Source organism: Mercenaria mercenaria, chromosome 1 (genome assembly GCF_021730395.1).
Source record: "Mercenaria mercenaria strain notata chromosome 1, MADL_Memer_1, whole genome shotgun sequence".
Taxonomy (NCBI): domain Eukaryota; kingdom Metazoa; phylum Mollusca; class Bivalvia; order Venerida; family Veneridae; genus Mercenaria; species Mercenaria mercenaria.
Window position 1 is genome coordinate 77207177 of NC_069361.1, and position 25756 is coordinate 77232932.

At 37.5% G+C, this 25756-nt stretch overlaps 2 protein-coding genes across 3 annotated transcripts in view; one reads left to right on the forward strand and one right to left on the reverse strand.

Annotated features, from left to right (window-relative positions):
• LOC123533293 (malate dehydrogenase, cytoplasmic-like) overlaps nt 1-13804 on the forward strand; it is a 38125-nt gene extending 24321 nt beyond the window's left edge. Inside the window, exons 5-8 of the mRNA XM_045314940.2 lie at nt 2331-2453; nt 11396-11572; nt 12818-12931; nt 13141-13804. Of these exons, the coding sequence (XP_045170875.2) occupies nt 2331-2453; nt 11396-11572; nt 12818-12931; nt 13141-13368 (642 nt within the window). The 3' untranslated portion in view covers nt 13369-13804. The remainder of the gene's footprint in view (nt 1-2330; nt 2454-11395; nt 11573-12817; nt 12932-13140) is intronic.
• A 4635-nt stretch (nt 13805-18439) lies between these two features.
• The window catches only part of LOC123565001 (tubulin epsilon and delta complex protein 1-like), a 38431-nt gene continuing 31114 nt past the window's right edge, over nt 18440-25756 (reverse strand). For both annotated transcript variants that reach the window (XM_053551541.1, XM_053551537.1), the window contains exons 7-8: nt 23740-23931; nt 18440-21855 (exon numbers count right to left, since the gene is read on the reverse strand). In XM_053551541.1, the coding sequence (XP_053407516.1) occupies nt 21478-21855; nt 23740-23931 (570 nt within the window). In that variant the 3' untranslated portion in view covers nt 18440-21477. The remainder of the gene's footprint in view (nt 21856-23739; nt 23932-25756) is intronic.

Consider the following 25756-nt stretch of genomic DNA (forward strand, 5'->3'; position numbering starts at 1 on the left):
ATCAGTTGAATGACTTCAGTACAATGTATTGTAATACAAAACTGTTGTAGGAATAACCACCTGCGGGCTTTTCATTATTCTTACAGGAGAGCCGTAAGAATGCTATTCCTACGGGACCATAAGAATAGCCACTTCCTTTGTATAAAAATACTGATCATTAATGATTTTGACATGAAAAACAGAAAACAGAAATGCATCAACATGTATTTACCCTTACCAAAATAATGTAGATTGATGTTATCAAATAAATGAGTGTTTGTTTTCATCCAATTTTCAATGAAATAAATCTGATTTGAAACATTGGAAGAAAATGGCGTAATTGCATAAGGGGAAATAACATTCATGTTCTAAAAATAGTAATGGGTTGGTTTCTCTAACAATTATTTATGTGATTTTATTACCGAACAAAACTTTTCTTTGAATAATCAAAAATTCATTTCAGCTGGGAATTATTTCTTATGACTGGGAGTTTTTTGCTTCAAATTGGTAAAAAAATGGAGCCTAACTGGCATTGAGAATGGGCCGATATTCGGCCCCGTGAGACAGGTGGAAAAGGCCATGCTTGTCTAATCCCTTATCAAAACAAACAATCATGTTATCAAAATTCACCTGTGAAAAACAACTCTTTCCTTTAGCTACATGTGTGTCAAACATGTATAATACACAACAGTCGGTGACACTTTGATTTACTGTGTAAACATGTTTGGCACTCCTCGGTAATTATCAACCCAGTCATAATACTGATTTTTTTTTTTTTTTTTTTTTTTGAAAAGCGGGAGAATTATGGTTTTGGTCGGGAGACAGGAGGCAAGGTGAAAAAATCGGGATTTTGGCCCTCCCGCGCGGGAGTTCACATGTATGATTTATCTGTACACAGGGCTTTTTCTAGCGATATACCAGAGGCCGATACTCAGCTACTTCAAAGTTTTAGAAAGACTAAACAACCACTTCACAATAAAACAGATGACATAAATCCTCCCATTTTTGTGCCCCCCCCCCCCACCCCCACACCTCAATTTATTTTTTGGTGGGGGCACTTAGAGTTGCTTTTGTCCGTCTTTCCATCTGTCCGTCCGAATTTGTGTTGTTCATATCTCAAAAAGTTTTTGATCCAGAGTCATCAAACCTCACAGGATTGTTATTCAGCACAGGAAGTTGTGCAACAGGGGTTTTAATTTGGATCTTACTCAGCCAGTCTAGAGTTATGGGCCTTGACTTAGTCAAAAATATGCATAAAGTGGGCCTAAGTTTGTGTCGCATGTATCTCAAAAATTATTTGACCCAGTATTATGAAACATTACAGGAATATTATTCAGCATGTGAAATTGTGCACCTAGGGTTTTGTTTGAGATATCACTCAACCAGACTAGAGTAATGGCCTTTGACTTAGTCAAAAATATGCATATTAAGGTATAAAAGTTGAGTCGCCAATATCTCAAAAAGTATTTGATCTAGGTTCATGAAACAAAGGACTATTATTCAGTAAGTGAAGTTGTGCACCTGGAATTTTGTTTTAGGGCACATGTTTCTGATGGCTCGTTACAAGGTCAAGGTCACACTTAGGGATCAAAGGTCATACCTGAACCCGGTGAAGGATTTCAGGGGTCAAAAGACATACCTGAACCCGTTGAAGGATTTTGAAGAAACTTGACACAAATGTTCACCACATTGACACGACATGCAGAGCGCATGTTCTGGATGGCTCGCTTCAAGGTCAAGGTCACACTTAGGGGTAAAAGGTCATATGACTTTGTTTCGTGTCCGCTCTGTAACTCTTGAACTGCTTGAAGGATTTTAAAGAAACTTGGCACAAATGTTCACTACATCGAGATGACGTCCAGAGCGCATGTTTAGGATGGCCCGCTACAAGGTCAAGGTCACACTTAGGGGTGAAAGGTCATACCTGAACCCGATGAAGGATTTCAGGGGTCAAAGGTCATACCTGAACCCCTTGAAGGATTTCGCAGAAACTTGACACAAATGTTCACCACATTGAAACGACGTGCAGAGCGCATGTACTGGATGGCTCGCTTCAAGGTCAAGGTCACACTTAGGGTCAAAGGTCATATGACTTTGTTTCGTGTCCGCTGTGTAACTCTTGAACTGCTTGAAGGATTTTAAAGAAACTTGGCACAAATGTTCACCACCTCGAGACGACGTGCATAGCGCATATTTCGGATGGCTTGCTTCAAGGTCAAGGTGACACTTAGGGGTCAAAGGTCATACCTTTGGGCATATATTGCCCCGCATTGCGGTGCTCTTGTTTTGCACTGTAGACTAATTGAAATATTGTATGTTGTGTAACATTTTTGTTTGAATTGTTATTACAGATAGTGGTAGTTGGTAACCCAGCCAATACAAATGCACTGATCTGCTCCAAGTATGCACCATCTATTCCAAAGCAGAACTTCTCTGCACTCACCAGGCTTGACCAAAGCCGAGCAAAGGCTCAGGTACAAGAAATTCAGTTTTACTTAGAGTAGTCTTTTGACTTCTTATGTTTGCTTTTAAACTAAAATCTTTAATTTTCAATTTTCATTATTATTCCCCCCACCCCCCAACTTTCAAAGAATAGGGGCAGTGGATGACCTATTGTTTTTAGGTTGAGTAGGTGAAAGTTTCAGGTCACAGTTACCTCCAGACTGAAAATGGTTTCGGCTCAGTCAATAAATAAAGAACACTTTGGCCTACATTTGTCAAACTTTTTAGGATGATTGCCTTCGTTAGAAGATGATCCCTGTTGTTTTATGGTTCAGCAGGTCAAAGGTCAAGGGCACACAGTCCAGAAGACTGAAAACTGTTGCATATCAATAAATAAAGAACGCTTTAGCCTACATTCATCAAGCTTCATAGGAATACTACAAAAATTGAACAGGGAAAGTGCCTGCACTGGAACAAATCTTAGTGATTCACAAGACTTCAATAGGGAAGAAATTTGAAAATCTTCTTGTCTAAAACCACAGGGCCTAGGGTTTTGATATTTGGTATGTAGCATCATCTTGTGGGCCTCTACCAAGATTGTTCAAATTATATCACTAAGGTCAAATATTGCTTCACCCTGGGGGTCACATGGTTTATACAGAATAGAGAAAAACTTTGAAAATCTTCTTGTCCAAAATCACAGGCCCTAGGGCTTTGATATTTGGTATGTGGCATCATCTAGTGGTCTTCTACCAAGATTGTTCAAATTATCTCCCTAAGGTTAAATATGGCCCTGCCCTGCGGGTCACATTGTTTATATAGACTTACAGGGAAAATCTTGAAAACCTTGTACAAAACCACAGGGCCTAGGGCTTTGATATTTGGTATGTAGCATCGTATACTAGTCCTTTACCAGGATTGTTCAAATTATCCCCCTGGGGTTAAAACTTGCCCCACCCTGGGAGGCACATGGTTTAAATAGGCTTGTATAGGGTAAAACCTTTAAAAAATTCTTGTCTTAAACCATAAGGTCCAGAGCTTAGATATTTAGTATTTGGCATGCTCTAGTGGTTCTCAACCAAAATTGTTCAAATCTTGACCCAGGGGTTAATATATGCCCCGCCAGGGGGGTCCCTTGTTTTACATTGACTTATAAAGTAAAAAATATTTAAAAATCTTCTTGTCTAGACCTATAAGGCCCAGACCTTAGATATTTGGTATTTAGTATTATCTAGTGGTAAACTATCAAGTTTGTTCAAATAATGACCCTGAGGTCTACTGACCTACTTTTTCGTTTCCGAAGTTACAGCATAAAAATTTGGACCACATGTATAATTTTTGATGCAGATTTCAATACCAATCTTGAATAGTCTTAATCCTGACCTACTTTCTTGTTAGCTCACCTGAGCAAAAGGCTCATGGTGAGCTTTTGTGACCGCTCATTATCCATCTTGAAAACCACTGGGCAGATTTCACAGACTTCACAGGAATGGTCCTTGGGCGGCCCCCTTTCAAACTTTTTCAAAGAATTGAATTCCACAACTCTGGTTGCCATGGCAACCGAAGGGAAAAACTTAAAAAATCTTCTTGTCCAAAACAGCAAGGCATAGAGCCTCGATATTTGGCATGTGACATCATCTGATAGTCCTCTATGAAGAATATACAAATTATGCCTCTGGGGTGAAAAGAGGCCCCGCCCCGGGGGTCCAAAGTTTTACATAGACTTATATAGGAAAAAACTTTAAAAATCTTCTGGTCTGAAAACACAAGACCTAGGCCTTTAATATTTGGTATGTAGCATTGCCTTGTGGTCCCCTCTACCAAGACTGTTCAAATTATTACCCTTGGGTGAAAAGAGGCCCTGCCCCGGGGTCCCAAGTTTTACATAGACTTATATAGGAAAAAACTTTAAAAATCTTCTTGGCTGAAACTGCAAGTCCTAGGCTTTTGATATTTGGTATATTGCATTGCCTAATGGTCCTCTACCAAGAGTGTTCAAATTATGCCCCTGGGTTGAAAAGAGGCCCCACCCAGGGGTCCCAAGTTTTACATAGACTTGTATATGAAAAAAATTTAAAAAATCTTCTTGCCTGAAACTGGAAGGCGTAGGCTTTTGATATTTGGTATGTTGCATTGACTAGTGGTCCTCTACCAAAAGTGTTCAAATTATGCCCCTGGGGTAAAAAGAGGCCCAGCTCTGGGTCCCAAGTTTTACATAGATTTGTATAGGAAAAAAAAAGTCTTCTTGTCTGAATGTTCAGGCTAGGCCTTTGATATTTGGTATGTAGCATTGCCTAGTGGATCTCTTATAAGATTGTTTAAATTATGCCCCTGGGGTGAAAAGAGGCCTCGCCCTGGGGGTCACTTGTTTTTAGCTCACCTGTCACATAGTGACAAGGTGAGCTATTGTGATCACCCTTCGTCCGTCATCAGTCTGTCCGTCCGTGCGTGCGTCAACAATTTCTTGTCTGCACGATAGTGGTTTCATTTATGATTTTATTTTAACCAAACTTGCACACAACTTGTATCACCATAAGATCTCGGTTCCTTTCTTGAAGTGGCCAGATCCCGTTATGGGTTCCAGAGTTATGGCCCCTGAAAGGGCCAAAATTAGCTATTTTGATCTTGTCTGCACAATAGCAGCTTTATTTATGATTTGATTTTTACCAAACTTGCACACAACTTGTATCACCATAAGATCTTGGTTCCTTTGTTGAACTGGCCAGATTCCTTTATGGGTTCCAGAGTTATGGCCCCTGAAAGGGCCAGAATTAGCTATTTTGACCTTGTCTGCACAACAGCGGCTTTATTTATGATTTGAATTTAATCAAACTTGCACAAAACTTGTGTCACCATAAGATCTTGTTTCCTTTTTTGAACTTGCCAGATCCCGTTATGGGTTCCAGAGTGATGGCCCCTGAAAGGGCTAGAATTAGCTATTTTGACCTTGTCTGCACAACAGCGGCTTTATTTATGATTTGAATTTAATCAAACTTGCACAAAACTTGTGTCACCATAAGATCTCGTTTCCTTTTTTGAACTGGCCAGATCCCATTATGGGTTCCAGAGTGAGGCCCCTGAAAGGGCCAAAATTAGCTTTTATGACCTTGTCAGCACAATAGCAGCTTCATTTATGATTTGATTTTAACCAAACTTGCACACAACTTGTATCACCACAAGATCTTGGTTCTTTTCTTGAACTGGCCAGATCCCATTATGGGTTCCAGAGTTATGGCCCCTTAAAGGTCCAAAATTTGCTATTTTGGCTTTTGCAGCCATATAAAGACTTCATTTATGGTTTGATTTGATACAAACTTCCAAAATGTCTTCAACAACAATAAATCTTGGATTCCATGACGAATCTGTCAGATCCAGTAGTAGCTTCCAGAGTTATTTTATATCTGATTACCTCCCTTGATTGTAATCAAAATGGATTTATATCAGTAAGTACTTAGGACTTTTTAAAATTTCATTATTGTCATTAGTTGGACTGAGACAATCAGGGTAGATAACTATAGACTGATTTTGTGTCAAATTACCTCCCTTTATTTCAAATTAAAATGGGTATATCTCCGTTACTAATGAAGATACTGATCTGAAATTTCATTTATGTCAACAGATGGACTTGGACAATCAGTGAAGATACATATTGACTGAATTTATGACAAATTACCTCCCTTTATTTTTAGCTCACCTGTCACATAGTGACAAGGTGAGCTTTTGTGATCACCCTTCGTCCGTCGTGTGTCCGTGCGTGCATGCGTCCGTCAACAATTTCTTGTCTGCACGATAGTGGTTTCATTTATGATTTTATTTTAACCAAACTTGCACACAACTTGTATCACCATAAGGTCTCGGTTCCTTTCTTGAACTGGCCAGATCCCATTATGGGTTCCAGAGTTATGGCCCCTGAAAGTGCCAAAATCAGCTATTTTGACCTTGTCTGCACAATAGCAGCTTTATTTATGATTTTATTTTAACCAAACTTGCACACAACTTGTATCACCATAAGATCTCGGTTCCTTTCTTGAAGTGCCAGATCCCATTATGGGTTCCAGAGTTATGGCCCCTGAAAGGGCCAAAATTAGCTACAGTTGAACTTCGATGGCTCGAACTCGGATCTTTCGAACACCCGGGATCGCTCGAACTCTTCGCCCGGTCCCGAATTATGCCTTCTTTATTCTATATAGTTCTACCTCGGATCGCTCGAACTCCGAAAATTCGAACTCTCGAACTCATTTGGCGGTCCCCTCGGCCTAAGTACAGTGATAATTACACCTATTCAGTCGAACAGACAATTTGTCGCCGGAATGGCTTGTGTTTATAAAGTTTTTCACACCTCTACCTGACATTCGCCAAGCTTCCCCTTTAACCAGCGTATGCGTAATTTTCACACGCTTATGTAATTAGCGTCAGTATACAACAAACAAATTAAACAAAGTGACTTTCGTTCACTGCAATGCTTTAATGGGGCTTTGATTAATACGAATAAAATTATTTAAAATAATTGAGCAATGTCTGTCTTTATTTTTTCTGCATAAAAACGGGAGATCCGATGTCAACTTTCATACTGCTTTAGCATAGCTGATCAAATTAGTAAAGTGGGGGGATAGCTAAGTCGGCTACTGGAAAGCAATATATTTGATAGTATTTGTGCTGGACTATAATTCATAAAGGTTAGCTTTTCATGTCTTTCTATTTGATGCTGTCTTCACCAAATTCTTATAATTATGTGTTTTATCAGTGTATTTTTTTTTTCGTATCTATGTCATGTTTGAAAATAAATATTAAAGATATTTTCAGCATTCGTTTTTTATTTATCGTCGTATCATACACACATTTAGGTACAATATGACAATATATTACGATGTTAGGTTTGTAACGCATCATACCCTCGAATTCCCAAATTCAAAATGGCCGCCATTTGGATGTCTCGAACAACGGAAAACTCGAACTAATTTCAACGGGACCCTCGAGTTCGAGCCATCGAAGTTCGACTGTATTTTGACCTTGTCTGCACAATAGCAGCTTCATTTATGATTTGATTTTAACCAAACTTGCACACAACTTGTATCACTATAAGACCTTGGTTCCTTTCATGAACTGTCTAGATTTCTTTATGGGTTCCAGAGTTATGGCCCCTGAAAGGCCCAGAATTAGCTATTTTGACCTTGTCTGCACAATAGCAGCTTCATTTATGATTTGAATTTAATCAAACTTGCACAAAACTTGTGTTGCCATAAGATCTTAGTTCCTTTGTTGAACCGGCCAGATCCCATAATGGGTTCCAGAGTTATGGCTCCTGAAAGGGCCAAAATTAGCTATTTTGACCTTGTCTGCACAATAGCAACTTCATTTATGATTTGATGTAACCAAACTTGCACACAACTTGTATCACCACAAGATCTTGGTTCCTTTCTTGAACTGGCCAGATTCCATCATGGGTTCCAGAGTTATGGACCCTTGAAGGTCCAAAATTGGCTATTTTGGCTTTTGCAGCCATATAGAGACTTCATTTATGGTTTGATTTGATACAAACTTCCAAAATATCTTCAACAACAATAAATCTTGGATTCCATGACAAATCAGATCCAATCGTCGGTTCCAGAGTTATTTTATATCTGATTACCCCCCCTGATTGTAGTCAAAATGGATTTATATTAGTAAGTACTTATAGGACTTATTTGAAATTTCATTATTATCATTAGTTGGACTGAATCAATCAGGGTAGATAACTATGGACTGATTTTTTGTCAAATTACCTCACTTTATTTCAAATTAAAATGGGTATATCTCCATAACTAATTAAGATACTGATCCGAAATTTCATTTATGTCAACAGATTTATTTGGCAGATCCTTCTTTTGTTCACTTACAATAATTTTCTTTTTAATTACTTCCCTTTTACGTTAATATAAATAGCTTATTTTTAGTAACTTTTTTATTATTGGCCGTAGGGAAAAACCGAGACCACTTTTCTGTGGTACAACATGGATGGTACCTCCAATTTTTAGGTGTATTTTGACATATCTTTACCTTGTAAGAATTTTTTTTTCTTTTTGGTTAAATTTCTTTCCTTTGTTGTTCCTGTCCTTTGGACTTAGATATTTTTTCTGAGGACCTTCTTGTCCTCAAGTGCAATGATAACAGGTGAGCGATATAGGGCCATCATGGCCCTCTTGTTTATCTAAATGAATACACCTAAGCAGCTTCTAATGAGATTGGTTTAAAACGTTATTTATGTCTTCCATGGTAAGAAATAGTCATATTAGATAACTCTTGATTGAACATTTATCGATATGAATACTTTACTAATATATTGTTGTATAGGCTTGTACTCTGTTTCTTCTACATGCATATCCTCGGTATCTCGGTAAATATTTATAGAACTCATTTGAAATTTCATTATTATGTCTCCCCCAGGAGACATATTGTTTTTGCCCTGTCCGTCCGTCACACTTCATTTCCGAGCAGTAACTGGAGAACCATTTCACCTAGAACCTTCAAACTTCATAGGGTTGTAGGGCTGCTGGAGTAGACGACCCCTATTGTTTTTGGGGTCACTCCGTCAAAGGTCAAGGTCACAGGGGCCTGAACATTGAAAACCATTTCCGATCAATAACTAGAGAACCACTTGACCCAGAATGTTGAAACTTCATAGGATGATTGATCATGAAGAGTAGATGACCCCTATTGATTTTGGGGTCACTCCTTCAAAGGTCAAGGTCACAGGGGCCTGAACATTGAAAACTATTTCCGATCAATAACTAGAGAACCACTTGACCCAGAATGTTGAAACTTCATAGGATGATATGTCATGAAGTGTAGATGATCCTTATTCATTTTGGGGTCACTCTATCAAAGGTCAAGGTCACAGGGGCCTGAACATTGAAAACCATTTCCGATCAATAACTAGAGAACTACTTGACCCAGAATGTTGAAACTTCATAGGATGATTGAACATGCGAAGTAGATGACCCCTATCGATTTTGGGGTCACTTCATTAAAGGTCAAGGTCACAGGGGCCTGAACATTGAAAACCATTTCCGGTCAGTAACTTGAGAACCACTTGACCCAGAATGTTGAAACTTAATAGGATGATTGGTCATGCAGAGTAGATGACCCCTGTCGATTTTGGGGTCACTCTGTGAAAGGTCAAGGTCACAGGGGCCCGAACATTGAAAACCATTTCCGGTCAGTAACTTGAGAACCACTTGACCCAGAATGATGAAACTTCATAGGATGATTGGTCATTCAGAGTACATGACCCCTAACGATTTTAGGGTCACTCTGTTAAAGGTCAAGGCCACAGGGGCCTGAACATGGAAAACCATTTCCAACCAATAACTTGAGAACCTCTCGACCCAGAATGTTGAAACTTCATAGGATGATTGAACATGCAGAGTAGATGACCCCTATTGATTTTGGGGTCAGTCTATTAAAGGTCAAGGTCACAGTGGCCTGTTCATGTAAAATAATTTTTTGGAAATAACTTGAGAACCACTTGACCTACAATGTTGAAACTTAATAGGATGATTGGACATGCAGAGTAGATGACCCCTATTTATTTTGAGGTCACTTCATCAAAGGTCAAGGTCACAGGAGCCTAAACAGTGACTTGAGAACCACTAGGCCAAGAGTGTTGAAATTTAGCGGGATGACTGGACATGCCAAGTAGATGATCCCTATTGCAGCCAACCATCAGTGTCTCTTTGACTTTCGCTCCTGACCCCTATTGACTTCTTGCCTATAGGACTTTGCATTTGGGGAGACATGCGCTTTTTTACAAAAGCATTTTCTAGTTGTCTTTAGTTGGACTGAGGCAATCAGGGTAGATAGCTATGGACTGATTTATGTCAAATTACCTCCCTTTGTTTCAAATTAAAATGGGTGTATCTCAGTAACCAATGTAGATACTGATTTGAAATGTCATTTGTGCCATCAGATGGCCTCGGACAATCAGGGTAGATAACTTTTGACTGAATTTATGACAAATTACTTCCCTTTATTTTATGTAAACAAATATATATCAGCAGCGTCTAATGAGATTGGTTTTAAATGTTATTTAAGTCTTCCAAGGTAAGGAATAGTCATGTTAGTACAAAAATGCAGCATTTGAGCCTAGGACCCTCATACTTGGTATGGAAATTGGCCCTGACTAGGTCAAAAGGGACTGTTACAAGATATGTTTATCCTGATAATATTTAATGGGTATGCCTATGTGCTCTACGTGAAAACTTGATCATATCATTTTGAGCATTGGTACTCAGGTGAGCGATACAGGGCCATCATGGCCCTCTTGTTTAAGATACAGCCTTGAAATTTGGATGACATGTACAGTTTTGCACACCGATCTTAAAACTGACTTTCAGTGACCATGAATTTGACCTACTGACATACTGTCTTAATATTTTAGCGTAAGTTTGACATTTGAAACATGTAGCTCATATAACTCAGGTGAGCGATCCAGGGTCATCATGACCCTCTTGTTTTTAGCCCACCTTGTCACTTGTTGTTGAAAGGTCTGTCTATTTTTAGCCCTAGGGACCTGTTGCCCCCTTTAAACAAAATTGCGAGAGGAACAATTTTGCGTCACAAGTAACTATTAACCCTTACCATGCTGGACACAATTGATTCTGCCTTTGCGACCAGTGTAGATAATGATTAGCCTGCACATCCACGCAATCTGATCATGATCTGCACTGTTCGCTATTTAGCTAGTACCTTTTTGGTAAGCACCCCTTTTAACAGTTAATGGTACTGTCCAAATTGGAAGATGGACAAGTTCAATATAGAAATTCAGCATGGTAAGGATTAAAACACCTTTCAATTATATAAATGGTATTCAGTACATTTGTTTATGTTTATATACAGCAAGACAGTTGATTTATTGACAAGTTAGTCTGGTGCACAGATTTCCTATGTTGAAAGTAAGTGTACATATCTTGAAATCTGTGTTTGCTACATATTTCAGATTGCAGACAGAGTGGGGGTCAGTGTTGGCGATGTCAGCAATGCTATAATCTGGGGTAACCATTCATCTACGCAGTACCCCGATATGAGACATGCCACAGTGAACCTTAATGGCAAGAAAATGTCAGTTCCTGAAGCTGTGAAAGATGATAATTGGCTGAAAAACGAGTTTATCAAGGTATGTATTTATTCTAGGTTATATCTGGTGGAGTTTTTCATTAACATGTAGAATAGAAAGTTGAAGGTATGGTCTGACTGTGTTCCCCTAAAAATGTTAATGTGTATTTATAAACCTTTTGTTGAATGTCTATTGGCAGTCCCTCATCTGCAGTTAGTTTGCGTTTCTGAAGCTATCTTAACCACACTTGAATACAATGTATATAGTCATAATATCTCAGTTAAATTAGGTTTTGGGCCAAAATAAACTAAACTCGAGAGTTGTGGCATTGGTTTGTCAGAATATTGCCATGATAATTGCCAAATTCCCTTCAAGTCATTTCATTTTATATGGAAAAAAAATTAAATACAGAATCTGATATTAGCATTTGAAAGCATTAATTTACCAATTATAGATTTCAGGACATTTTCAGACTTCATAACTTCTTCATGAATTATATGGTATAAAATTATGACATATATATATAAATTCTTAGTATGTTGCCACCTTACCTAGAAGATGCTGTTGTATTGGAATGCAGTATGTTTTGTGATAAATGTCCCTAGGCAGGGGTACGTGAGTAACTCTGTTACAAATTCTTGTTCAAATGGTTCTGCTAGGGCTTAAATAGAAAAAACATTGAACATTGAGATTAAGATAGAGAAGCAAATTGATAAATTCTTTGTTTGAACCACCTGATGGATCATCATCAAAGTTTAACTTGCTTTGTATGATCATTTTAAGGTCCTTCCCTCAGTTATGGAGGCACTATGCTCCTTTTTGGGGCTGCTAGCTGTTTTACCCATGTGCCTGCTGTTGCTCGATATAATGCAAAGAGGAGCATCTTCAGTCTTCCTCCTCCATGAAAAGCTTGAAATTTGCCATATGACCTATAATTGTGTTGGTGTGACGTTAAACCCAGTAGCAACAGCTTAATCTTAACCTTTAGCCTGCTGGCGGCGAATAGTTCTGCCTTTGCGACCAGTGCAGAATAAGATCAGCCTGCACATACGTGCAGGCTGATCATGGTCTGCACTGTTCACTATTCAGTCAGTAATTTTTCAGCAATCACCCCTTCAATAAATAAATGGTATTGCCCATATTGAACAATGGACCAGTCCATTTTAGAAATTTAACAGGGTAAAGGTTAAGTAGGCTCATGTGTACTCAGTTGAGTAATATATGGCCATCATATCTTAATTTAACAACTAAGTTAGATTGTGTTATCAAGGGCATGTTACATGTTATTGTTTTTCTTTACTTTAGATAGTCCAGTCACGTGGAGCTGCTGTTATTAAAGCTAGAAAGTTATCCAGTGCTATGTCAGCTGCCAAAGCCACCTGCGACCACATGAGAGATTGGTGGATGGGAACTCAATCAGTAAGTTTATCTGTTTATCTCTCACCCTCTCTGCAAACTAAACATCGATTTGCCTAGAGGGGAGTTAAAATGTGTACAATGGTAACTGAGTGTTCTCCCTAGTGTATTTAAAGGTTTGGCTATATACAACAAAGTTGTATTTCTTCTCAAATATAACTAGCAAATTTTGATAATAAAATCTTGAAAATGATTGCCTTTACAATTTACAGGGTGAATGGACATCCATGGCTGTTATCTCTGATGGCAATAAATACGGGATTCCTGATGGGTTAATGTACTCCTTCCCAGTGGAAATCAAAGACAAGACTTGGAAAATTAAAGAAGGGCTGGAGATCAACGACTTCTCAAGAGAGAAGATGGACATCAGTGCCAAGGAACTGGTACAAGAACGAGATGATGCTTTGGCAGTGTGCGAGGATGGACAACAAAAAAAATGACCTCATAAACTTTAACACAGGTCTGCAGGAAAACAGATCATGAGATACTTTCTTTGTGTAGTCTTACGTAGTCTTACTCAGTGCGTCTGTACCCATTTTGTGCTTTTGATGTATAGAACATTACCTTTAACTATTTGTGAATGATAAAAAAATGGATTAACGTTGTGAGATTCTTTATATTTGATGTTTTTGCTTAGTTACATTTTACTGATATTATCCTCCCTACCAATAAGCTTTAGACAATACATTCTGTAGCTGAGCACCTTTCCAGAAAAAGAAAAAGCAACAAAGTTCGTTATTTTTTCTGTTCTTGTATAAACACCATTATGTGATGAGATTCATCAATGTTATTTTGGACCAATATCGAAAAGGAAATCAGTGCTTTTAACTCGTAAATATACGCAGTAAGTATTTGAATAAATACTAACAAAATGTTGCTGTTGTTTTCATCATTTGTCAACAAATTCAATGACTGGTTGAAGAGCTGATGAGTTTGAGTGGTTGTGAAGTTTAAACAGGAATAGTTACAGACAAAATCTGCCCTGACAAACTTGCCCATGGGGTGAGGTTCTTAAAGTTGCTCATGTCCATGCTGTTACATCTGTCCATCAGCCTTCCGAAGTCAACAAATCTTACATGATTGTTAATCAGCACATGAAGTTTTGCACATTGTGTTTTGTTTGGGTTTTCACATAGCCAGAGTTATGGCCCTTGACTTTGTCAAACATTTGTGTCATGTTTTTCAAAAAGTATTTAACCTTGAGTCATTTAACCGTATATGAGCCGTGCCACGAGAAAACCAACATAGTGGGTTTGCGACCAGCATGGATCCAGACCAGCTTGCGCATCCGCGCAGTCTGGTCAGGATTCATGCTGTTCGCTTTTAAAGCCTATTGCGATTAGAGAAACCATTAGCGAACAGCATGGATCCTGACCAGACTGCGCAGATGCGCAGGCTGGTCTCGATCCATGCTGGTCGCAAAGCCACTATGTTGGTTTTCCCATGGTACGGCTCATATGAATATTATTCAGCATGTGAATTTGTGCAACTTGAATTTTGGTTGCTAGTGGGATTTTTACCTGTCTGAACCATAACTACGTCTTCCTTGAACGGATTCTAATAATACACGGCACAAAAGAACCCAATAATGAAATGTGTCATGTGCATCACTAGCCTAAAGTCTCACTCAGAGGTCAAAAGTCGATAGGCTTTTCTCCATGCCTGGCCCAGAACATATTTTATAACAATATTTATTAGCTCACCTGAGCAATGCTCAGAAAAAAACCTTGTGTATGCATTAGGGACTGCATTTTACACCAGATCTTCATGAAATTTGATCAGAATGTTTGTCTGGATGAAATCTAGGTAAAGTTTGAATATGGGTCACCTGGGGTAAAAAACTAGGTCACTGTAAAATTTTTAAAAAAGCTTGCAATAGGGGCTGATTTTACACTGGATCTTCATAAAATTCAGTCGGAATGATTGCCTTGATCAAATCTAGGTCAAGTTTGAATACTGTAAAATCATTAATATTTGTGGGGGACAAATTTTCGTGGTTGAGTCAATCCACGAAATTTAATCAATGAATAAGTAAATTTCACATTTATTTTATGTTCAAAAGTTGAAATCCACTAATTCATATCCCCACGAAATTGCCGTTTTGACCAAAACCACGAAATTTCATGCCCACGAAATTAAATGATTTCACAGTATGGGTCATCTGGGGTCAAAAAATAGGTTAGTATGTCAAATCAAAGAAAAAACCTTGTGTATGCCAAAGGGACTGCATTTTACTTCGGATCTTCATGAAATTAAATCAGATGGTTGCCCTGATGAAATCTAGATAAAGTTTGAATATGGGTCATTTGGCGTCAAAAACTAGGTCACTAGGTTATATCAAAGAAAAACCTTGTGTATGCAACAGAGGTTGCATTTTACACCAGATCTTCATGAAATTTGATCAGAATGTTTGTCTGGATGAAATCTTTGTCAAGTTCGAATATGGGTCATCTTGGATCAAAAACTAGGTCACCTGGTCAAATACAAGAAAAACCTTTTGTATGCAATAGGGGCTGCATTTTACACTGGATATTCATAAAATTTAGTCAGAATGGCTGCCTTGGTGAAATCTTTGTCAGGTTTGAATATGGGTATTCTGGGATCAAAAACTAGGTCGCAAGGTCAGATCAAAGAAAAACCATGTGTATGCAATAGGGACTTCATTTTATACTGGATCTTCATGAAATTTGATCACAATGTTTGTCTTGATGACCTCTAGGTCAGGTTTGAATCTGGGTCAATAACTAGGTCATCCAGTCAAATCAAAGGAAAAGCTTGATAACACTACAGGCCATGTTTATGACCACATCTTCATGAAATTTGGTCAAAATGTTTATCTTTATGACCTTTGGCCCAATTTCGAATCTGGGTCATCTGGGGTCAAAAACTAGGTCACCAGTCCTGTTAAAATAAAAGAAAAACCTTGTGTATGCAATAGGGGCTGCATTTTTCATTTTAAGTGCATGAAACTTTGTCAGAATGTTTGTCTGCATGAAATCTCAGATTAATTTTTATCTGGGCCATGTGGAGTTATAAACTAGGTCACCAGGCAAATCAACGAATAAGCTTGTTTACTCTAGGGGCCACATTTTTTATTCTATCTTCATAAAACTTGGTCAGAATGTTTTTTATCATAAAATCTTGGACAATTTCAAATCTAGGTCATGTGGGGCCAAAAACTAGGTCACTAGGTCAAATCAGAGGAAAAGCTTGTATACACTCGAGAGGCCACTTGTTTGCTCCAATCTTCCCGAAACTTTTTCAGGTGTTTTTATGGAATCTTGGACAAGCATGAATCTGGGTCATGTAGATTCAAAAACTAGGTCACCAGGTCAAGTCAAAGAAAATACTTGTTTACACTCAAGAGACCATATTTTTGGTTCAATCTTAATAAAAATTGGTCAGAATATTTGTTTCCATGAAATCACTAGGTCAAACATGTTTGGTGTGTTTCCCAGGTGAGCGACCTAGGGCCATCTTGGCCCTCTTGTTTTTTCATAAATGTTTCCCATAACAAGACAATTTGTCATGCAAACACCCATACCCCTACCTCAAAGATCAAGGTCACACTCCAGTCAAACGTCAAAAGGGTTTTGGTTTTATACCTCGGTCCAAACATTTACCCAGATATTGCATATCAGTTATCACTTCCATTCAAATAAAGCAGGAGTGGGGGAGGGGGGACATGCACTTTTTCAAAAGTAGTTTCTTGATTACTTATTCGTTATTGTCTTTCTCGATATTAACTTTAAGTATCACGTATTCATTTATCCTACTCAACCCTCTCCACACATATATATTACCTGCCCCTAATTCTATTTAGTGGAAGCACTTCAAATTCTTGTCAGAAAACATTGGCCCTTTTCTAAAATAATTTCAGATATTTTCCTTGCGTGACCATCTACCAATTTGAAACTCTTTAAGCAAGCTGTGAAGGTGAGCAGTCTAGGGCCATCATGGCCTTCTTGTTACAACTTAGCCAAGTTACAGCTACATCAGTACCTTGTGTATTCAATTTCTCCTACAGTTTACATCCAATTCAACTTGAATTTATACGTCATCAACATGCAGTGGACATGTGCATATTGTCAGGACTTCCATGTCCACTTATATTTGAGTTATGCCTTTTTTTTTGGACTTGGCCATACTACAACTTCATCTGTACCTTGTGTACTCCATTTCCTCTATATCAAATACAAATGAAATGTGCTCTACATCATCAACATGCAGTGGACATGTGCATATTGTCAGGACTTCCATGTCCACTTGCAAGTTTTTTAGTTACTCCCCAGCTTTGGACTTTGATATTATGCCCACAAACATTGTCAGCAAGTTTGGTGAAGCTCGGATGACAAGTGTTCGACTGAGCAGACAAGGCTAAATTAGCAGTTTTTCAAGTAATTCAAGGGCCATAATCCAAGTGCCTGGGGCAATTTGGATGGTTATCAACTTGGCTGAGATATTATGCCCACAAACATTGTCAGCAAGTTTGGTGAAGATTGGATGAAAACTGTTCGACTTTTTTAGAGAGCGGACATGCTTTGGACGCCGACCGCCTGCCCACCTGCCACGTGATGAATAATGAATCAAAAGCAGGTACTGTCTGCCTTTGTCAAATCTGGCTGGAGGGGGATTGATCTGATCTATATATAGTTATTATTTACATTGGTTTAAGCTTTCTGTGAGTGAAATGAAATACTCCTTCTACAAGTATAATGAATTATTTTTTCCACAAAGTATTCTTACCATGAGTAAAATGAAGTATAGCTGAAACTCAGTACCTCAAATTCAAAGGGATTGAGCATTTGCCAGATAACTTTAATTCACCTTAAAATCATATTTTATGCAAGTGTTTTTGAGACAGGACTTGAAAATATCTTCAAGAGAGCCGTAATTTTGAGTGAGTTTGTGATACCAAGTTCAAACTGTATTTCTTTCTTGTGTTAAAGCAAACACTCCAATATCACGAAGTTCCCAAGATCATCTTTCATAAAGAAAAGTTCCTTATATTTTTTTCTTGAAAATATATCTGTAGTATTGTTATTCCATTTTATTCAATATCTAAAGTAACAAGCAGTATTTCTTAATGTATACAGCTGTCTCCTTTTCTAACTGAAGCTGATATTGTACGGCTCTGCATATTTCATATTGCATGTCTTTTTTTTTTACCCTTAGCCAGCTGGCGGCAAGTGATTTTGCCTTTGCAACCAGTGCAGGCTGATCATGGTCTGCACTGTTTGCTATTCAGTCAGTAAATTTTCAGTGAACACCCCTTTGAATAATAAGTGATGCTGCCCAAATTGAATGATGGACCAGTCCATTTTAGAAATTTAGCAGGGTAAGGGTCAATACAGTATGTTCATATCAGACTCAAAGTAAGCAGCCAAATCTGTTGTAAGTAACTTTGGGTCTTTTGTAGTACTTGTACCTGTTAAGTATACAAATGACTGGTTAAGTACTGGCCAGAGACTTGCTCAGTGTTCTTTCATTCAATAAATTCAACACAGAAACTCATTTGATGTAACAATAATAGTAATAACAAAGTGTTTATTTAAAGAGGATAAAACTAAAGTTTTATAAACAAACATACAAATCATATTAACAAATATAATCATAAATACGTTACACTTTTCACACACATATCACAGTCATAACATAGAGCAGACTTGTACGTAGAAATGGACTTGCTTGTGTATTCAAAGCCAATTTCTACACTATTAATGAAAAGAAATATTTTAATCAATTACTTAAATGAATTTACCGTGCTAGCATTCCTAATAAGTAACAGATATCTTTCCATATTTCTACAGCCATAAAAGGACAAATGTTTATGAAATTCAGTTTTTGATCGAAATAGCTTTAGGTAAAAATTTGTTCCATCAATCACTTTTAGACTGAAGTTGCTTTAGGTCAAAATTTGTTTTAGAATGCAGAATATAGCATACACTTATCGAATGGCTTGCTGCTAAACAGTCAAAACTATTAGGCCTGAGGGTCAATAGATTTTTTTTTTTATTTAAGTGGGGTGGGATGGGGGGAGAGATATTTCATTCCAATAATGCATATTAACTTACAAACAAGCTCTGTGGCTTTTTTGAAAGACTACATTAACATAATAAAATGTGAAACTACTTTTACAATAGTCCATCAACTGGCTGAAAAAGAAAATACATTGGTTCGTTTGGGTCAATAGATCTTAATATTCAAGATGTGTTTTTCACTGAATTATTTTTAAATTCTGACTTATTAATCCAGTTAACCTGCTGAATATAGGCTATGGACTGGCAAATTATAAGAGAAGTCCTGTAATATGTATTGTCACTACATCCTGTACATACTATCAAAGAAAAATCTGCCGTTAAAGCTGTCATCTGCAGCACAGAATTAGTGCCAGGTGTATGTTATTTGAGCCACACCATGAGAAAACCAACACAGTGCATTTGCAACCAGCATGGATCCAGACCAGCCTGCGCATCCGCACAGTCTGGTCAGGATCCATGCTGTTCGCTTTCAAAGCCTATTGCAATTAGAGAAACTGTTAAAGAACAGCATGGATCCTGACCAGACTGCGCAAATGCCCAGGCTAGTCTGGATCCATGCTGGTTGCAAATGCACTATGTTGGTTTCCTCATACTGCGGCTCATTTATTAACTCGAAATTTTAAATTACTAAGCTGAAACTTCAAGATACATAACTTGAAGTTTTGCAATACTGAGTGTAAATTTTGAGGTGCGTATCAGAAAATTTCAGGTTACTTAGTTGACATTTTGAGTAATTAAGTCGAAACTTCGCGTTATTAAACAGAAATTTTGAGTTACTAAATTAAGAAGTATATATGAATATATTGGTCCTGGTCAATACCGTATGAAGTCCGAGAGGTCATATGACCGTGTAGCATTCGCTCTTAAAATTATCTCTATTTTAACCATGTTTAAGTCTGAAAGGTTTTCGACGTAGTTTGAGGCCATGTGGCAAAGAAACGTAGACATGTCCTATAGAGACATGTATATCACTGAAATTCTCTTGTTACTATCTAAGAGTCAAAAAAATATCCCATTAACATTTTTGACCTTTGACAAACAGATGGACAGACATCCAAATTTTGCAGATGATAAGGCAAGATACTATAGAGTAACTCATAATTTGCACTTAGCAAAGGCACTAATTCTATTCCTAGTTATCTAACAAAATTGAATGTGAATTGCTAAATACATGACCAAAAACTCCATCATAAATCTTACAATATCAATCTCTTACTGATTAAAACAAGAGGGCCAAGATGGCCCTAGGCTGCTCACCTGAGTTACATACCAGAACAGTGTAAACATGTTTTACCTAGTGATTTCATGGAGACAAATCTTCTGACCAATTTTCATTAGGATAGGACCAAACAACATGGCCTCTTGAGTGTAAGCAAGTATTTTCTTTGATTTGACCTAGTGACCTAGTTTTTTTATCACACATGACCCAGATTCCAAATTGTCCAAAATTTCATGAAAACAAACATTCTGGCAAAGTTCGGAAAGATTGGAGCAAAACAGTGGTCTCTAGAATGTATTCAAGCTTTTCCTTTGATTTAACCTAGTGACCTAGTATTTGACCCAACATGACTCAGTTTAAATCCAGGCCTAGAGATCATCAAGATAATCATTCTATGCAAGTTTGTATCAAATCACAGCATAAATGAAACCTCTATATAGCTGAAAGAGCCAAAATAGAAAATTTTGCCCCTTTAAGGGGCAGTAACTCTAGAACCCACGATGGAATCTAGCCGGTTTTCGGAAGGAACCGAGATCTTAATGTGAATTAAGTTTTATGTAAGTGTGGTTAAAATCAAATATAAAATGTCACTTTTATCGTGTTCACAAGGTAAAAATTAACAAATTTTGGCTCTTTCAGGGGTCATAACTCTGGAACCTATGATTGGATCTGACTGATTCATCATGGAATCCAAGATTTATTGTTGTTGAAGATAATCTGCAAGTTTGTATCAAATCAAACCATAAATAAAGTCTCTATATGGCTGCAAAAGCCATAATAGCAAATTATGACACTTTAAGGGGCCATAACTCTAGAACCCATGAAGGGATCTGGCCAATTTTCCAAAGGAACCAAGTTTGATTAAAGTTGATTGCAAATGTGGTCTCTATCGTATTCACAAGCCAAAAATAGCAAATTCTGGCCCTTTAAGGGGCCATAACTCTGGAACCCATGATGGGATCTGGCCAGTTTTCGAAAGGACCCGAGATATTATGCCAATACAAGTTTTGTGCAAGTTTGATTAAAATCGATTGCAAAATGTGGTCTCTTATCGTGTTCACAAGAAATTGTAGACAGATGACGGACGGCGAATGGACAGTCAACGGGCGATCACAAAAGCTCACCTTGTCACTATGTGACAGGTGAGCTAAAAAAAGAAATGTTGGATAAAATCCAAACTAGCAGATAAAGATCAGGTTAGAAAATCACAAAAAGATGTTGAAGTATGAAATATCGTATAATTTCTATGATAACATTCATTCTTCTGTATTTAAAACTTGGACAAAGTGCTATCTTGTTAATGAGGCAGGTTGTATACATATTGCACCAGGTATATGTGATGCCATTTTATCCAAACGATTTCTATAGTAACGTTCCTTTCTCCGAATTTCACACTCCAGCTGGTTAATATGTTCCTGTAGACTTTCTATTTCTGATTGAATATTTACTGGATCTGATAAGCCATCTGTAGTCACATTATTTAATGCAGGGATCTGAACATTTGACAGTTTCTTTTGAGAGGGTTTTATGAATGTTAGACGAGAGTTTCTGTACAAAGGAGGCCCATGTTTTAACACTCTGTCTTCCAGATTATTCTGGTGTGATTGAATTTCTGCTTTAACAGCTGCATCTAGTTTCTGCATTTGGTCCACAGTCATATCATCTTGCTGAAAGATAAATAGTTTTACCATAAATATGTACTGATTAATCAACTTAATTGGAAAAGTTATTTTATCAATTAATATGAATGGTTTGAAACTAATAGTAGCTTGATGAAAGGCTTTCTTACTTTCTCTTGTGCTTCCATTGCTCTTGGGTTGAAGTTTCACACATGTAAGGGTTTGTCCGTGTAAGGGGAATACAGCTTATTGCTAGGGTCAGGTACCCCAAATGTCAAAGTTGCTTATGTCAGATTTTATAAGAATGTTAAGTAAAGTTTTATGGCAAGCTTCTCAATTTCACAATTTGAGCCGCGCCATGAGAAAACCAACATAGTGGCTTTGCGACCAGCATGGATCCAGATCAGCCTGCGCATCCGCGCAGTCTGGTCAGGATCCATGCTGTTTGCTAACAGTTTCTCTAATTGCAATAGGCTTTGAAAGCGAACAGCATGGATCCTGACCAGACTGCGTGGATGCGCAGGCTGGTCTGGATCCATGCTGGTTGCAAAGCCACTATGTTGGTTTTCCCATGGCACGGCTCTTTTCTTTTAAACCGCCACCTCTATAACTATCAAACCTCATACATATACAGATTAGTCTTGGTAAGGGACAGACTCATTTTGTTTCATGCCAGGTACCCGAAATGGCAAGGTCGCTTGATTTTGTAATGTTTTATAAAGCACATCAACTTCAATTGTCTTAATCTGAATTATATTTTTTATTGTTTCATAGTTACTGTATCCATCATACACTGCAACTTCTAGCTTCCCTCACAATACATCCTCTCCTCTTGAACATATTTTAACATTTATCACACTAATATTTGCCTCATGTTACTTAGTATCCCTTGAACCCTACCCTACTCTAACACTCTCCACTTCCCCTTACCAATACACCCACATCCTTCCTTTAAAAAAGTATATATATGAGCAGCACCACGAGAAAACCAACATAGTGCGTTTGCGACCAGCATCAGCGCAGTCTGGTCAGGATCCATGCTGTTCACTTTCAAAGCCTATTGCAATTAGAGAAACCGTTAGCGAACAGCATGGATCCTGACCAGGCTGCACAGATGCGCAGGCTGGTCTGGATCCATGCTGGTCGCAAACGCACTATGTTGGTTTTCTCATGGTGCTGCTCATTTACATCCCTATCAAACCTTGTTTTGGGGACTATACCTGAACCAATTTGTCCTTCTGGCCCTGTCCCATCCCATCTCATCTTGGAAACCAATACAGATATTATTTTGAAACTTTCAACTTTTTTGTTGGATCATAAGACAAGTTAACATACAAAGTCTCATAATGTTCACTTTTGTTTTGACAAAAGTTGCTTATAGGCTATGAAAACAAGTCCGTACAACTTTCAACTGATCACTGTTTTTGAGTAACATGTCCAAGTTGTATCAAGCATGGAAAAATTGCAGAGAACACCTGCCATATTTATTAGTATATTCACTGCTGGTGGTGAGGTTCAATTGAAAGAGAATGAACATACATTTAAAACAACAGAAAACAATTTGAACATATAATCTGCTTTGAGAGGAAGCACTGTGATGTCATAATTATGACGTCATAAAATATATACTGTATCCAGAGAACTACCCATTATGATTTATAAAACATGATAATCTATGCAAATGTTGCAATAACATTTATGGAAAGAAAAAATCAATGGTATTCATGTTTGCCCTTGACCCATAGATCGGCGCTCTCCTTATTGAGCTAAGCGGGCGGGTTTGACATACCATGTGGATATATTCAAAATATTTTAATATGGCCTGTCAAATATAAAAAAATAACTAATTTCAGCATCCAATACACCAAAACATGCCAAAAAAAAAAATCATCGAAATGTGTCTTTTTTGCATTGTTTTATTTTCCTATTTACCTTTGTTTCCCAGATTTCTTCAAGTTGTGTAATTATCGGTTCAAATTTCATGATAGCGGATTCGAGATTCCTGCGAGACATACTAACGGACGCAAGTAAATCTACCGGTATGTTATAGTGAACCACTGGTTGATTGCTGACTTGTTCCTCATTCTGGGATGCCTCTTCCAACTTCAGCTGAAGTACACTTTCCTGCCAAATAAATAGATAAGATTACATCAAGTGTCAACGATGCCGGAAAGTCCTTTTCAGTTTCAAATACATACACTGACAAATTTTGATGACGCAATTACAAAGGTACTCATCCTACGTAGCTACTGCTTTGCTACTATGTGTGTTTCTTTTTCCAGACTAAAAGTAACATGACTTGAATTCAGAATACATTTAAGAAATCACTACCAGGAAGGTGCACAGAGGTAAAGTGATACCGTATAATGGGTATTTTTTACTTGCTGCTAATTTTTACTATTTTTTACGACCAAATCAGATTCATAAATATTGGCCTTGTATAAATTCACCGCGTAATGTCAAGCAAACTGGTAGACCTTGTGAATTTTAAAATCATATATAATAAAATCATGTGTTTTTACCACAAATCCGTAAACTTTTACAGCAGTAAAAATAACCTGTTACATGGTAGTTTGTTAGACTCCTAATCTGGGTAAAACAGGTCAAAGTACCTCCAGGAGTCTAACATGACAAGAAGCTCTAAAATCCCTAACCAAGACCAAAGTATTGGTCAGTGTGACTTGCCCAGGAATCAATCACTGACCACAACTGTTTTACAATCAATGAGTAGTTATGAATTATATAATTTTTAACTCAGGAGAGCATATACAATGATAACTTGATAATTTGATTTTGTTGATAATAACGGTTTTTACTGCAAACACCATAATACTGAAAAAAGGTCAAACAAGTGGAAGTGATTTTACCCTAATGCTTCTATACAATACTTATCAAAAACCTGTAAACTGATCTTACCATAAAGGTATAATCACTTTTACTGGAATGTAACATAATGGAATAAAATCAAATTATTGAGTTTCATTTGTAACTCATACTTTAGCTCAACAACACACCTTACAAGTGTTTGTAAACTTGACAAATATTCATGAAACTCTTAATAATTGTTGGGTTGTGTCGATCCACAATAATAAACCCTAACAAAACAAGAGCTGTCACGGGAGACAGCGTGCTCGACTATTTTGACGCTGGATAGTGAAACTGGGCACATTTGATGAAGCTGGAGCTATCACTGAAGTGTTTATTAGACTCCAATGTGGATGAAGATATTGGATAATAGCTTGAGTTTGTGTAAAAAGTATCAAGTAATAAGAGAGATAAAGATCAAGTGTATCAAAACATTAAATAAGTATAATTCTAAGTAAAAAGGAGGCATAATTCATGAAATATTGATGCAAGAGTTATGCACCTTGTGTCATGTGATAAGGTTGATGATGTGGAACAACGACTTCAAGTTTGAATCAAATCCATTTTGTAATAACTGAGATATAGTGAAAATCCATCAAAATTAACCTTTAATTCTACGTAAAAGGGGAAATAATTCATGAAAAATTGTTGCCAAAGTTATGGACCTTGTGTCATATGATGTGGGTGATAAGGTGGAACAACTATTAAGTTTGAATCAAATCCATTCAGTAACAACTGCAATAGAGTGAAATTGCATCAAACTTTAACCTGATATTATAAGTAAAAGCGGGAAATAATTCATGAAATATTGGTGCAAGAGTTATGGCCCTTGTGTCATATGATGTGAGTGATGATGCTGAACAACTATTTTAAGTTTGAATCAAATCCATTTAGTAATAACTGAGATAGAGTGAAAGTGCATCAAAACTTTAAACTGTAATTCTAAGTAAAAGGGGGAATAATTCATTAAATATTGGTACCAGAATCATGGACCTTGTGTCATATGATGTGGGAGATGATGTTGAACAACTACATTCAGTTTGAATCAAATTCATTTAGTAATAAGTGAAATAAACTGAAAGTG